Below are 15,920 nucleotides of genomic sequence, written 5' to 3' on the forward strand. Positions count from 1 at the left end.
TGCAATCCCACTCCCAAGAGTACTACAAATTCTCTCTTTACTATTGTCTCTTATTTTCCTCTGACTCTTATCTTTCTTTTATAATTATCCTTAATATATACGTACATCTAAGCTGTATATGGGATCCTGCTGCTCAACACAGGCCAGGGGTTGCTTAGTAATGTTCAATACTGTACAAGGTTGAAGGTTAAAAAATAAACTTGTGTGAGGTTGTGATGTGTAACCATTTATGTTTGGTTGTGATATAAGATAAGTTGTGTATATGATCTACTGTACACTGTCAACAAACACTTCTCAACACCTGGGCACAATGTATGTGGGAATGAGCAGACTGGGGCTTGTCATCTCGAATGGTTTCAGATTATTGGTTCATTTTTTCAGATTGCACAATGCTTATAGCGTTGAGAAGTTTTGGTGAGAGTGTACATATTGATGACCTTGATTTTAGGGCCAAAGGGCAGAGACAAGGTTAGGGAACAATTTTGCTCACGACTTAATTTTGTTCACGACTTTTAATATGTTATAAATTGTAAGGGTATTTGTTAGATTACCTGTAATAGTAGTATTGTTTTGTAGTTTTGTGAGTACAGTATACTTTTACATATGGTAATACCGTATGTATTATATTTCTGGATTTACACTAGAATCATTATTTTGATATTGAGATTTAAACTTGTCCTTCTTCCAACCAGAATTCAGGTCAGCGAGACACCTTCACGTTGAACAATCAACTGCAAGAGGAGCTCGCTTCTATTGAGCTTCCACTCATATATGCTCAGCCTGGTAGTAGGCAAAATCCTGCTGCTCTCAGCCCTCCAAAGGACTCGTCCTCAGAGAGAATCATGGATTTCTTCTTCACTCTTGCTGCGTGTAACACTGTTGTTGTTGCCAAGTATCCCCATCGTGATGCGGTAAGTAACGTGCTTTATAAGTCGTGTTCTTGTAACTGTGTCAGTTCGGGAATGTTGTCTTCTTATATTTGTTCCTGAACGTTATTTTTATCATGTCTTCCAATATCAATCGTCTCTTTGAATTACTATACAGTACTGTATTTGTTTGGTTCAGTTCCCTCATACAGTTCATATTTTCTCATTTCAGATGAATGCCAGCGGTATGATTGTGCCAAATGATAATGCAAACAACTCAGGTGTTAGTGAGGTAGACAATGCCAGCCATAATAACTCTACAACTAGTATTAGTTCCAGTTTCTGGGGACTCAATCGAGTGAAACGAGGATTCCTCCCATTTTCTCGTCCTCTTTCTCCAATAGCCTCCTCCCCTCGTAGCACCCCTCCACGCACCCCGGAGTCATCGCCCCGTTATACGACTCCTCCCAGTCTCTCTCAGAATCACAATCCGTCATCTGTAAGCATAACTCTCAACCCCATCAACCAATCAAACAACCTCGAGAATATCCACGAGATTCCGTCTGATATTCAGGTGGCTTCCCCGAACACCTCCCCAGTGAGACCTTCCCTCCTAAACATTCAGTCTGCACAAATTTATAACTCTAGCATAATGAGGGACTCACGCTCCCTCACACCATCACCCATGGATATTCAACCCATATATGAAGCTGAGAGTCCAGATGAACTAGCTTTAGTGGATGCAGCATACAAATATGGATTCCGTTTGCTCAGGAGAAACTTGCACAACATTCTGATTTCACTGCCAGGTAATAATTTTATGTACAATATTTCTTTGGAGTAAATCCTCAGGACATAAGATGAAATACTTTGAATAAATTTTAATTTGTTTGTTTTTCCATTGAACTTTGGAAGTGTTCATAAGTTCAATAAGATGGGTGTTCACTACAAGCTAGGGACTTCCCATGTATGTACTTGGAGACACCTTTACCATCTTTTCTGTAAACGACAGAGATATATTTGATTATTTTAGTTTTGGTAATAAATACGACTTGAATAACCAATAACTATTTGGGAAAAAAGAAAACGAGTAATGTATGGTACTCACTTTCTATCTTGATTCTCAGCTTTTCTCACACACACACACTCACACACTCACACACTCAATTACTCACTCACTCACTCACTCACTAACTTACTCACTCACTCACTCTCACTCACTCACTCACTCACTCACTTGTTGCAGGTTATGGGTTGTGTGAGTATGAAGTCCTCCATGTATTACCGTTTGATTCCAATCGCAAGAGGATGTCTATTATCGTCCGCCATCCTGATACTCAAGAAAAAATCCTCTACTGCAAAGGTGAGAAGTGTGAAGAACGGTGCCATATAATTTGTTGAAGTTATATTACAGACTACCGAAAGATGGGGGTGACTTTGGACAGTGTTTGAGAGTTTTTACACTGCAGACTAAGTTTGAAGATTAAAACCATGTGTTAAGTATGCCTTTGGTGCGTGAACTAATGGGCTATCCATACGTGTCAACAGAAACTCAGCAAACATCATACTTTTGCTGTGAAGAGAAGATTTATAGGTGTCTGAAATCATCCCAGAGACAGTGTGACTTTAGATAACAGTGTTAATTCAATGGCTGTACCTGTTAGAGCTTGGGGTTGGCTTTGGACATCAATGAACTAAAATAAAAAAGTTGGACAGAAAGCTGCAGCAACAAAATTACATAGCTGTATTGGTCAAAAGGGGAAGAAGAGTCAAGAGAAGGGAAAACTTTTCAAGAAAATTGTATTATGTGAAAATAAAGTGGTATTTGGTTCTGTTTGGGGATAATTTTTTAAGATTATACATTAGGAGAGACAGTAAAATAAATTTAATGGGGTGCTGGTGCCCAGTATGCATAATCCTATTACTGTACAAGTTTTATATCGTGTAATCATTGTAAATATGCGTGAAATTTTTTTGGATTGTGACTTTAAAATAACTTTTGAGCTGTCTGAAGTCCCCTAAATCAAAGACACTTATCACATACTGTACCTCCATTCAAGTCACATTATCAGGTATATAGAATATATCAAACACCCACGATTCTTTCGAAAGAAGGACAATTGGTGAAGAGAAGGAAAGAATTTGTAGACTGACTTGATATGAAATACTTGTTAATCATTTGAAACATTTACCGATATTTCAAAACAATGTATTACCACATTTCTTTTGTGGGTAAATGCGTTTAATCATATGAAGGGATTATTGCCATTATTTCATGAGTTTGAAGAGGCAAAGAAATACAGGTAATTCACTGTAGTATAGATGTTTTCAGTCTTGCATTTAATAAGGATGTTCCTCATTGACGTTCTCCTGGTTGTAGGTAAACAAAAGTCTCTGGAAAATACAAGAAGGAACTTAGAAAAGACATCAAAGGTTCTTATAATTGATTACTTTATTTTGGATTTGAGGAAAACATATTTACTGGCCTCTCCTGCACTTAGACACTGAAATCAAGATATTATTTCTAATTAAAATGACTTCAATATAACTACATATAATTTTTTTTTCCAGGTGCTGACTCTGCAATATTAGACAATTTAAATAGATCAGTAGATGACAAGACAAAACTTAGAATATTTCGTACTCAACAACACCTAAACAACTACTCCAAGAAGGGTCTCCGGGTGCTGTGTATGGCCAAGCGGGTCCTCACAGACTCAGAGTATGAAGACTGGGCGATGAAGCACAAAGATGCAGAAAATGCTCTTTCAAACAGAGAGCACAAACTACAAGATTCTTACACCAGAATTGAGAAAAACTTGAAACTAATAGGTTAGTCTAAACTGTAGTTCAGTTCTTGGCTTCAGTTTGGTTCTCAGGGAAAAATTCTTCTTTCTTCATCCACCTGTGTCTGCTCTTATATACATGCAGTCTTTAACAGATGCGTAAAACTTAGAGAAACTAAAAAAAAAAATTTCTCTCTTTTTCACGTCAGCCTCTCTGATAGGGTTGCAGTGACCAAAATTAAGAGGAGTGCTGACTCCTCCCTCATGTGTTGTCAGTCATTCTGTGTAATTGTCTTGTCATATGTGTTATGTCATGTTGCTCTTGTGACACAACAGGGTGCAAGGATACCAGAGGTAATTTTCTCAACATTGCATCAATCGACCAATTTTATTTTTTAAGCACACATAGAGTACCTTGATATTATGCAGTTTTGTTTATTGATAACTTTCATCCTCCTCTCTTATACCTCTTGTGCTTCCCAAACATTAGGTTATTGCTGACTGTCCATGTTGTGTCCAGTGATCTATGATGACACTGGAACTCCAAATTGGTTTTGTATGTTAGACTGTTTAGATTTTTTTATCATTGTAAATGAGTGATAGTTGAGTGTGGTAAGACTCATTGAAAGGATTTGAAAGTTATTCAGAAACTTAATTTTCTTTGCAGGTGCTACTGGAATAGAGGACAGATTACAGGATGGTGTTCCTGAGACCATCCAAGCTCTGAGAAATGCAGGTATTGTGGTGTGGGTCCTCACAGGAGATAAGCAAGAAACTGCCGTCAACATTGCCTATTCCTGTGCACTTTTTGTGCCAAGTATGGAGGTAAGATATATCCTGAGCATTTTGTTTGTTATACACAAGAAGCTACTTGATTGAATACAAGGGATATTTGTGGTCAACTAAACAAGTATTTAGCTTCTCAGGCAATTCTACCTTCCCATCCATTCTCTTGACTCTACTTTGTCTTCACCATTAAAACTAAAGCTCCTCACCAGGAAGACACGTTCTGGATTTTCTTCATGCACAGTTGTCTTGCATCATGTTATTTATAGCTTCTCAGAATGTCCCACAAGGATAACATGCCCAGGTTGGCTTTGGGACACACTCAGGTGACATCTGTTCTAGTTATATTAATTTGTGATTCTGAAAAAGCTGCTCACTTCTACCTCCTCCTCTCTCCCTCCTTTCTTTGTTTTTTATGCACAGTGGTCAGAGACAAGTAAATACACACCCACATCTTCTCTCAGTCACCCTGCTTCTCCCCTAATACACTTTAATTATACAGCAGTCCTCTTGATGATAACTCATTGTCATACAGTTTCCATGTTATGCTCTATATATATGTTCTTCTGTCAGTAACATTCACTTTATGTACTTGATTTAACACTATACATTCAAGTCCTTCATATGACAGAAATATATTGTTTGCTTTCGGATGCCATATTTTTTTCTTTTTTCCGGTAGATCCTAAAGTTAAATGCCCGCACAAAAGACCAGGCAGAGCAAACGATACAATTCTACCTGCAACAAATAAAACAACAGGAGGAGATCTTGCAACGTAATGAGATGCAAGGAACAGTACCAGACCCTGTGGCAGCAAATAGTGGAATGATACAGTTTACTACTTTTCAAGAGAACAATCACAGACAGAGTGAACCAGTGAAACAGAGAGGACTTGTGGTGGACGGCAGAACACTTGTGTAAGTCTTATTTTTGTGAGGTAAATGCTTGTGTGAAGTGATGATGCTTGTTGTGAGGTAACACTAAGACACATGAGTAAAACAAATAATTTTCAGTCTTTTTTAAATCTCTTTCATCAGAGAATTTGGTGAATAATTTCCTTTACATGAGGAAGTTGTTGAAAAGATTGTATTGTAACATATTTCTTGTGTGTTTTAAAATTACTCGTTATTTAGTCTCCAGTTTTTTCAACATTGTTTTTCCTCACATCCCAGGTAAGGTCACCCCCGGCAAGGTCTTCTTGAAGGATTTTGGCTACAGATTTTATTAGACTGCCCATAAGTTTGATATTGAGGCTTACTTTTCTAATAAGCACTTAACACTAAAGGCCATTGTAACAATTTGCTAACTGAATAATACAGTGTGGGCTTGTGTGAATTGAAGTACAGACTCTTGCTGCTTTGTTGATTTTAGCTGCTTCTGGAAACTCAACCATGCGACTGTATTTATCTCGCAAATAGGAGGGTTTCCAACGCTTCCCGGTGTATGTGTGTGTGCGTGCGTTGTAATGTTTGGGTCTACATAGTGTCACCATATATAAACAGCTGTATCCTGCAGTGTTTATACTTTCAGATATCAAGAATAATTTTACTATATAAACCTTACGAAGATCATCCCACCTCTAGCTTATTTTACCTTATGATTAAATACCCTAATAGAAATCAGGTTAGATTAGGGTACCATTAGGGTGTTTAATCATCAGGTGAAATAAGCTAGAAGTGGGCTGTTCTTTACATGATCCAATTATATTAAGTAAATTTGGCTTCAGTGTCATTGATTTATTCATTTATATATTTTTTTTTTCTCCCTACAGATATATTCTTGACCGGCGAGCAAACCTGAAGAAAGCCTTCCTTACACTGGCTGGAAAGTGCAGTGCAGTATTATGTTGTAGAGCCACGCCCCTTCAGAAAGCCCTCATTGTTCGCAGTGCCAAAGATAGCCTCAAAGTTCTCACCCTAGCTGTTGGTGACGGTGCAAATGATGTCTCGATGATCCAGGTGAGAAGCCGTAGATCGTATACCCAGGGAGGGAGGGAGAGAGAGAGAGCAATTTTGTGATTCGTCTCCTGTTTCCCCTCCATATTTCTTATTCCTTGATCCACACTGACTATAAATGAAAGAGGAATAAGGACATTAAGATTGAGTTATATATACAGGTATATTATATTTTTGGGGGTAAGAGAAATATGTTTACAGAAGATAGGAGTTAGAGTTTCATTAAAACCTTAACTACACACAAGATCCACACAGTCATGAAATTATTCCAAGACACAGGACCGGGTAACTTCTCCAACAGGTGGCTGAAACACTGAGGGCCAATAACTTACCAATATCAGAGTTTAGTGATATGTTACATAAACAAACAACAACCACCATCCTAAAACCCCCCACACTGGATATATGCTGTACATGATCTTCACACAACATACAAGTAACAAGTGCTAAAGCCACATGCAATCTCAGTGTTTATCTGAAGTATGACAAGTTGCTGATGCAGAATTGTCCAAACATATAAGTTGGTACATTTCTCATAGTTATCTGTGTCAGTGCTTTGCTACTCACACACACACACACACACACACATATATATATATATACACAGTACCTTATATTCTACTGGATATGTATAATAATCAGTTCTTTAAGGAAGGTTTTAAAGTCTCTCATGACTCATCATATGATCTGGCAAATGACAGAGATTGAAATTGGTTCATTAGATACATTTGATCAAAAGTACCAATGCATTTAGTTAGATAAATACTGCAAACATTCATTTATTTTCTGGAGTTACAGGTAATGATTAGCTTTAGTTGCTAATATTGTTTCTGTTTCCCTCAACCATCAGACAGCAGATGTGGGTGTTGGCATCTCAGGGGTAGAAGGTAGACAAGCAGTGATGGCTTCAGATTATGCCATTGCACGCTTTCGCCACCTAGAAAAATTGCTGCTAGTCCATGGCCATTGGTGCTATGATCGACTGTCCCGTATTATTTTATATTTTTTCTACAAGAATGCTGTGAGTAGAACCTTAGTTTATCTATTTGTTTTAGTTAAGTGATTTGTATGCATAGGGCCTTAATTCTTAGCTATTATTTTGTAGAAAGACCTCTAGTAATTGCTAATTGTTCATGGGTCAAGTATGGTCAGAAACTTTAACTTGTACAAATAATATTAGACTTTAACCAGACATGGTTTTTGTGTACAGTACAGTACTGTATATGACAGAATCATGGACAACAACCATATTCAGGTTTTAAATGAAGATGAGATACAACAGGTGTGCGACATAGATACAGTACTGAGGCTTACTTCACTGATGATAAAATTTTGGAAAAGATCTGTGTCCTGAAGAAGAGGAAGAGAATGATGGTGGAGTTGATGAGGAAAGGAATGATCTTTCAAGTGATGGTTCAACCTCCTCTGGGAGTTAATGCAACATTTGTTCATTGTCTTCAGCAGACTGTGAAGAGTAACTTGGTTCTGTATTACAAACACCTTATATGTTTTGTGTTTGTTATAACAAGAAGTTACCAAATAACAAGACAGTCAAAAAAGTTTTTTTTTTTTTTGCACCCAATTTAACCCTATATCATGTAAAGTCATCCACAGTACTATCTCTTTGTACTCACAACCTCCTCACCATATAAACAAATACCACCATTAATGTTTTCACCATCACCATCATCTCTATTTTAAGAGAGGAATATTTAGATTAGTCACCGAGTGAGTTTGAATAATGAATAGGTTGAAGGCCTCAGGTGAGCATGTAGCTGATATAAGTGGTATTGTGTGCTTGATGTGGATGCCTCTGTCTTCTCTTTTCTAAATCAACAGAGATGAAATTTAAGCCAAAGTCCTCTTGGTTTTTATTTTTTATTCTGGTGTAGATCTGTACTTTAGCTTGGATTTATATAAACACCCAGTCTTATACTGGATCTCAGTTGTGTACTGTGCAAACTGCTCTGCTATGAGTACAAATTATGCTGTTTATACTGTACCTTTGATTCCATTTATTTCCTTGTACAGTGCATATGTATATTATGGGATCTTATGGTCAGTGGTGTCTTGTATGTTTGTGATGTTTGGTGTTGATGGTCTAAGGTCCAAACATGAGTATTGTACAAAACTGATACGTTGAGTTCAAGGTCCTTTGCACCATCTTATAAGTTCATAAAATTCACAGGTACACCAAACTATCAGTCTCAAAGGTATGCAAACTGGAAAGGTTCTACTGTATTCAAACTTTTTCAGATTTAACCAGTGTATGTCTGTGTGGTGTGGTGTGTGTGAGTGTGTCATACATACAGCTACAGGATGTTATATAATGCCATTACTTCTTTCATAATATATCATATTTAATTATTAATATGTAATAACTATGTCCTAGCCAAATACTGTATATGTTAGTGTGTTGTTCTCTTAGTGATACTTGTTATTTGTACCTGAGAGTGCTTCATGTAACCTTGTGTTTGTATTACAGTCTTTTGTGTTGATCTTGCTGTGCTACCAGTTATATAATGGCTTCAGCGGCAGCAGCATGATAGACCAGATGTACCTGATGGTGTTTAACCTCTTCTTCACCTCCATACCTCCTATCTTCGTGGGTATGTTCCTCACTCTATAGTTCACTAACATTTGTAGGGAAAAAGAGTTACCTATCCTAAAATTCTGCTGGAAATTTTGCCAGACATAATTTTTTGCTGAATATTTTTTGACAGGTGAAATTTATGACATCTTTAACCTCACCTGCTTAGGAAACAAACTTTGTATTTGATTCTAACTTACATACATTACCATTTTTGGGGGCCATCGTGATACAGTATTAATTTAGGCATACCATATTCCCTGTACAGGCATCTATGATCAGGATGCACCTGCAGAAGTGCTCCTTGCCCAGCCACAGTTATATGCCCAGGGCCGGGAGAGCCGACTCTACAAGCCTCACAGCTTCTGGGTCAACATCCTTGATGCCGTGTATCAGGCCATTGTTCTTTTCTTCTTTGCCGCTGTCGTAAGTTGAGGGAATGTTTGTTTGTGGGCGACTTAGTCAATTTGGCCTCAAATCAAATTATTACCCATTCCTACTAGACCAAAACTAACCAAAACCTGTAGCAATTATGATATTGACCTAATTTTAATGGGCCTTCAGTCCACCAGAAGCAGCCTTACTCCTGGTTGTTGGATTAGGTTAGGGTCCAGTAGGATTAGAACCAATATGACTTGCAACTTTTTTTTTAAGACAAAGAAACTGTTTTGCATACTGGACAGTGCATAGTTTCTAGTGAGGGTCTCATTGTGGTAGAGAATTTGCCTGTGAATATTTATACAGTACATCAGAATTAAAGGGATACATTATAATGATATTATATTGCATTATGTTTACAATCCTGTGTTTATAGGAAGGTTCTTCTAAGATATAAAGATGTAATATAATGTTTTAATCTTTTAAGGGAAATTAGCTATATAAGACAGTTACCTTTATTCATCTAGGCATGTTGTTCTTAAGCAAATATTCTGTATAAAACATCTCTCAAATGTGAATATAATTAATGTTGATACACTGCCAACCTTTACCACACTGCCTTCATAAAGTACCGTACATAGTAAGCTAAATATCTGTTTGTGACCATCTCAAGCTATCAGTTAATAACATCCTCCATAGAGAAGAGAAATACCTTGTTGTGGAATTGCACCATGATACAGTTGGCAACTTTCAGCACACATTACTTATTCTTATCCTTTTTTGTGTAGGATTAAAATACTTAATATTGGACCTTTAAGTAATAGAGAGATCAGACTGTTCAGAGCATCTCTTGGAAGCCATAATTCTTTTTTTACCAATGGCTGTAAGTACTGTACTGTATGTTGATGGTCCAAGAGTCCTTTGTGAGAGAAGATACTGCAATGTGTTGTGTGTGGTTCACCTCATCACACCACCCAGCTCCCACTTCATTGACTGGTTAGAATAATTTGGGAATTTCTCTCTCTCTCTCTCTCTCTTGATGTTATACAAGACATTACTAAAGCAGTGACATTTTCTTATCTGCTGAAAATGTTTTACTTAGTTGTGCATAAACAGGGGATCAGCATGTCCTTAAGTCTGTATCAGAAGCAACAGGTAATTGAAGGAAACAGATGTTTATAGAAGACCTCCTCATTATATTGTGTCCCTCCCTCTTTTATGCTGTTTGCCTTCCCTCTTTCTTCTTCCTTCCCATCCTCTTTGTTCTTCCTTCTTTGCCTCTTACTTAGTCCTTCCCTTCCCTTCTTCTCTCTTCCTTTTCTCTCTTCTTTACATCCTACTGACCATCATCCACTCTCACCCTCCCACCCACCTGACATAACAGTTTGTAAGGCTGATGAGTGTAATGTATGGTCTCTACAGCTCCATGAGGATTCCAGCGCTGGGATGTACCAGTTTGGCATGACAGTTACGCATTCTTGTCTTGTTGCACAATCAATGCATATTGCTATTGAAACCAAATCATGGGTGAGTTTACTGGATTTTTTTTCTCAATTATTTTATGGTATATGTGAATACAGTATAATATTATAGTATGCATCAGGATTTTTTATTTATTTTTTTCCATCATCCTTATTTGACATCGTACTTTCTTCTCCAGACTGTGATTCATGTGCTTGGGTTGGTATTGTCCTTCTTACTGTTCTACGGGTTTGGTGCGCTGTACACCATGACTTGTGCGGCCTGTCTTGGGGCGCCCAGTCAGTACGGGGAGCTGCCGCATGCGTTGTCATCCCCTATACACTGGCTCACTGTTCTGCTTACTGCCACACTAGCAGTCTTGCCCAGGTAAGTAGTGTGGTATTATTATTGTGATGTGTGAATTCACCTTTAGTGTAATTCAGATGTGGATGATAGAAGAGAGAGGAAGACAAGTAGGAAGATAGAAGGATAAAGTGAGGGATTACACAATGGGAGGTGGATGGACACTCAGACAGCAACAGTGAGCATGTATCATGGCATCGGGTGGATTTTAAAAGATATATATGCTGCTGATTTGTGATGCTCTTTGATTTGTTGTGGAAGATGAGAGACAGGCAGCTAGTGTGGGAAACATTTGGTAAGGCAGCTCAAAGAGGAAGTGGCAGTGTTTGAGAGACTGTGGTGCCCCTGATCCCAGCCACCTCGCACTACAGTGGAAGGATCTCACAAGAAGGAAAAATCTGCTGTTTCCACCTTTTCCTGCTTAATAGGAGGTGGCCAGAATCAAGATTAACTATATACACACCTTAGATCTTCAATTCCTGTAAAATTTATTCTGTATATGTTGATATGCCTTCATTTACCCCTAATCATCTCAGGAAGGAGAAATAGAAGTGGAGGCTTTCCATCTGTGTTTCTGTTAACATAGTTGAGAATTATGGCTGTGGTGCAGTAAGGGACTTTTTCAACTTTAGTGGAGGCAGAAATAACATTCTGGTGTGCCGTACTTATTATGAATGCAATGATTGATAAAACATATGAAAACTAAACATGATATGAACATCTGTACAGAATGGTGTGGATTGAAAGACTGCATGTGTGTGGTGGTCCTTTTTCTCTCAATCCTGTAAACTCTTACCAATAGTAACAAAGGACAGCCAGAATCAAGAGCAAAACACACTCCCTTAGTCACAGTCATCAGACCTAAACAGCTGTCTTACCAAATCTGTAATTACAGTAAGTAGGTCTAGGAAAAATTAAAGGTGCAAATGGAAAAGCAAAGTGAAGGAGTATGTTTGTGTAAATGATCTGATAATGAAGGAATGTATAAAAGTGTGAATCATTCATGATGTAATATTGGTAGAGCATATTCGGGAGTCACAAGATTTTTAATAGACTTATTATTGTATAGATTAAGTTCTTGAAAATTAAGTAATTTGTTCATGGTTACTGAGAATTTTAACATTGTTTTGGTTCAAGGTTTGTTGTGCGGGCAGTTCTGTGCAGTCTAAATCCTGATGAAGTAACACAAGCCTTGATAGATAATAAAGGAACTCAGCATAAAGACTTCATGGTGTCCTGGTCGAGATCAACGTCATCCTCCTCTGTGTACAGGTACTTTAACCTCTCTCTCTCTAGTTACATGCTGCAGCTTTGTATAATTATGCAACTAGATTTTTGCATATATTTTTCTAGATGCTTTTGAATATATAGTTTTGGTTGGCAGAAATATATTTGGCAGCTTTATGGATAGTTATGATTATTTAGTATTGATTCAGTTGTTCTCATATTGATAAAAATTCAATTGTCTCATTGGTAAATTTTGTATTGTCAAATCAGATTACAGTAATTCACATCAGAGTGAACGGGGTAACTTCCTCATAGTTAAGATCTGTTTACTTCTGTCTTATGATTGTAATTTGCAGTTATGAAAGTATATGAAGAAAACTTTATATAGGCAAATCAGTTTTAGATGATGGATTGCCTTGTCAGGCAGGAGATAGAAGGTAGAGGTGAAAAGATACCAAGAAAATTTTAGTCTTGAAAAATCATTATTACTTGTCTGATAAGCTATAAATTATCTTTAATATATACAGGTACATATTCTGTATGCATGTTTTACATAGTTAGAGTTCTTCTAAAAGAATTAGTAAATATAGATATTTTAGCTTAATTTTAAATATGTTGCATGATATTCTGGCAATGGTAGTTTTACCTTAAAGCCAGTGATGCTTGCATGGTCAAGCATGTGCATTGATATAAGATGGATACTCTCATAAGAACTGCGTGACACGTGGATCACTCGCCTTACCTTTTACAGTACAAGAGAGTAACATTGGGCTACAACACAGAGTTTGGGGACTGTTGTAGTAGTAGTAGTAGTAGTATACTTGGTCACAGTGGCCCCTGGGAGTACTATCATGGTGATGGCAACTAGATGTTTAAAAGATAAAAGATTTATATTGAACTGCACAAAGATTGTAGTAAAGCAATGTCAGGTTTTTCATCTCCTCCAGTGATGAATCATTTTCTTTGCAACATTCACACTATATATTATGTGGTCTTCTGCCATGTAGTTCTCATATTCAGAATTATTGGATATAATATGATTAGTCTGAGATATTGTCCTGATCATATTCTAGAAATACACTAAAATGGTATTACCATAGTATCTTGAGCCAGATACAGTATTGTATTGAAGTTAATGCTAATCTCCATACACATAGGTGATAATTACCCCAGACACTCACCTACTCACTCTTGACTTCTGCTCACACACACACACACACACACACACACACACACACACACACACACACACACACACTCTACCATCACATGTTCACTGTTTTCACTTCTGTTTGGAGAGTGGTGGAAGACAAGGGTGGAAAGTAACAGGAGATGACTAACATAAGTTGAAAAATTCACACTTACTTGCTCACATCCTCAACACACATACACAATATATAAAGTGAAGCTAAGCATCCACATCAATTTACACCACTTCACATCAGTTCAGAAGCAAATTGAATTAATGTGGCTGCTAAGATTCACTTTATATACTGAATAATTATGTAAGTTTAGGACATGAAAGAGTCTGTGTGGATATTTCTGCTTCTCACATTTTAATGAATGTGCACCTTCCTTGTGTCCCACTGCTGCACATTTCATGCCAGTTCCTGTATCTTTATATTTTATATGTAACCTGTAGTGATTATATTTAAGGATGTATTTGTGGTGGTAAGTGTAGATAATGAAGTGGTTTTGCCAGTTGCCATAGATATGCTTAATGGATATAGACAGCAGGAAGAGAGGACTATTTCTCCTTATGGATGGTGTTCACCACAGAAGTCTTCCATAAAGGTTGCCTGAACCATAATTTACTCCAAAATTTGAGCTGTGTACTGCACTGTACAGTTCAACTCCCTCACACGTACAACTTTTATTTGCACCAGTAATTGTTAACATCAGCTTCATGTTGAGGATGAAGTTGTGGGCAGTTTGTTCGGCGTGTTAATCACAGATATGAAACTCCTGCCTGCAACAGTTTTCATTTTAAGGGGAAATATGGTCCAGGGCAGTCTGAATCACAGTAAATCTCATGTGGGTTGCTAGTGACAATCTTTTAAAGGGAGGTTGTACTGATACCTAATCAGGTATTTTCAAAGTTTAATACTTTAAAAAATAAATTGTCTAAATATGAAACTGAGTTTAGGTGATACATGACTTTCACTCTGTTTGAAGCCTTGATTTATTATTTATTATTCATTTATTCTGTTTCTTAATTCGGCATAGCACCACTAGACCCACACCCCCATATGCACTATACCCTGTACTATAATAATCAAGCCTCAGTTATATCTGCGCTCGGTTAATGTGCATATGTGTGTGTGTACTCTAAAAAGAAATGGTAATAATGACATGTAATTAATGAAGATTTGACCATGCATGTACAGTATATATATCTTTTAAGGCTTTATCTTTAATTTTATCTTGGCCATGCACTCAACACTTGATTTCAACCTTCCTCGCTGCAGGCGCCGAGATCCTGACTCCTAATACATTTCTTCGGTCAGTGGGAAGGCAATGTTAATACACAAGTTTGTTGATCCGGAGATCACGGAGAATGAAAGTTCACAGTTTGTGGTGATAATTTCAATTTTCCTGCTCGAGGGATTAATAAAGGTTGGATTTTACACGTATGGTAGAAGTGTTAGATCTTCTGTACTAATTGTCTTGCATTGAATTGTGTACGTTCATAAAAAAGAAAAACAACCACATACTAGTAGCACTGGGTTAACATTGTTTTCCACGACCCCACTGAATTCTCTCCTGGCCATGAAGGACTTGAACCAGGTTTGTTGCATGCTCTTTTCTCTTACTTTATACCTTAAGAATGTTTATGACAGTATCTATGCACAGGACATTCACTGTTTCTCTACATACATTATGCATTGTGTTACCTACAATGTTCACCCATTTTCTTAATTTATGTCTTATATATATAGTACTGTACTGTAGTATATGGTAATAGTTTAATACATATAATTATTCCATTTGACAAAAGAGATAGTTTAATGCATATACAGTATAGTATACAGTTATTATTTTTAGTGAATCATTATCAAGTTTCATTATATTCTACCTCAAAGAAACTGTCTTAGTTAACCTTTACTGTAATCATAGTGAGATTTAGAAACTCTAGTGACCCTACTAACTGTTGTTAAATTATTCTCCTAGCATTACTAGAATACTACAGTACTACTTAATGGTGTTCATGAATTAAGTCTTGATATTGTTTACTTCTCTGTTCCCTGTACCATTTGCTCCTACTGTAAATATACCAGTAATTGTTGTTGATCTCCCTCATGAGGGGCAGATAACTTGTATTTTCAGTCCTGTTCATGTCGCATTAATCATTAAATATAAACTAGTCTGATTTTTTCCTCAGACAAAGAACTTACCATGTTGACAGCTCTGTAATTTGATTTAACATAAACCACCATAAGTAGAAGTAATAGCAGAGGTAAATACTGTACTCTTTACAATACTCTTGGTAGTAGTCACTCCTTGCACA

General features: G+C 37.1%; 1 protein-coding gene across 2 annotated transcripts in view; it reads left to right on the forward strand.

The window, feature by feature from the left end:
* Window positions 1-15,920, forward strand: part of LOC121868574 (phospholipid-transporting ATPase VD-like) — a 99,021-nt gene that overhangs the window by 75,278 nt on the left and 7,823 nt on the right. The window contains exons 13-26 of one of the 2 annotated variants that reach the window (XR_006089422.1): window positions 693-911; window positions 1,099-1,675; window positions 2,113-2,229; window positions 3,438-3,698; window positions 4,320-4,477; window positions 5,120-5,355; window positions 6,210-6,396; window positions 7,244-7,414; window positions 8,879-9,002; window positions 9,252-9,409; window positions 10,784-10,888; window positions 11,022-11,209; window positions 12,323-12,457; window positions 14,881-15,199. Coding sequence is in view for 1 of the 2 variants with exons in the window: in XM_042369330.1 (XP_042225264.1) it covers window positions 693-911; window positions 1,099-1,675; window positions 2,113-2,229; window positions 3,438-3,698; window positions 4,320-4,477; window positions 5,120-5,355; window positions 6,210-6,396; window positions 7,244-7,414; window positions 8,879-9,002; window positions 9,252-9,409; window positions 10,784-10,888; window positions 11,022-11,209; window positions 12,323-12,457 (2,636 nt within the window). In the remaining variant the exon portion in view is untranslated. The remainder of the gene's footprint in view (window positions 1-692; window positions 912-1,098; window positions 1,676-2,112; window positions 2,230-3,437; window positions 3,699-4,319; window positions 4,478-5,119; window positions 5,356-6,209; window positions 6,397-7,243; window positions 7,415-8,878; window positions 9,003-9,251; window positions 9,410-10,783; window positions 10,889-11,021; window positions 11,210-12,322; window positions 12,458-14,880; window positions 15,200-15,920) is intronic. The other variant, XM_042369330.1, reaches the window with a different exon arrangement.

Source organism: Homarus americanus, unplaced genomic scaffold, assembly GCF_018991925.1.
Source record: "Homarus americanus isolate GMGI-L3 unplaced genomic scaffold, GMGI_Hamer_2.0 scaffold59495, whole genome shotgun sequence".
In the NCBI taxonomy this organism is placed as follows: Eukaryota; Metazoa; Arthropoda; class Malacostraca; order Decapoda; family Nephropidae; genus Homarus; species Homarus americanus.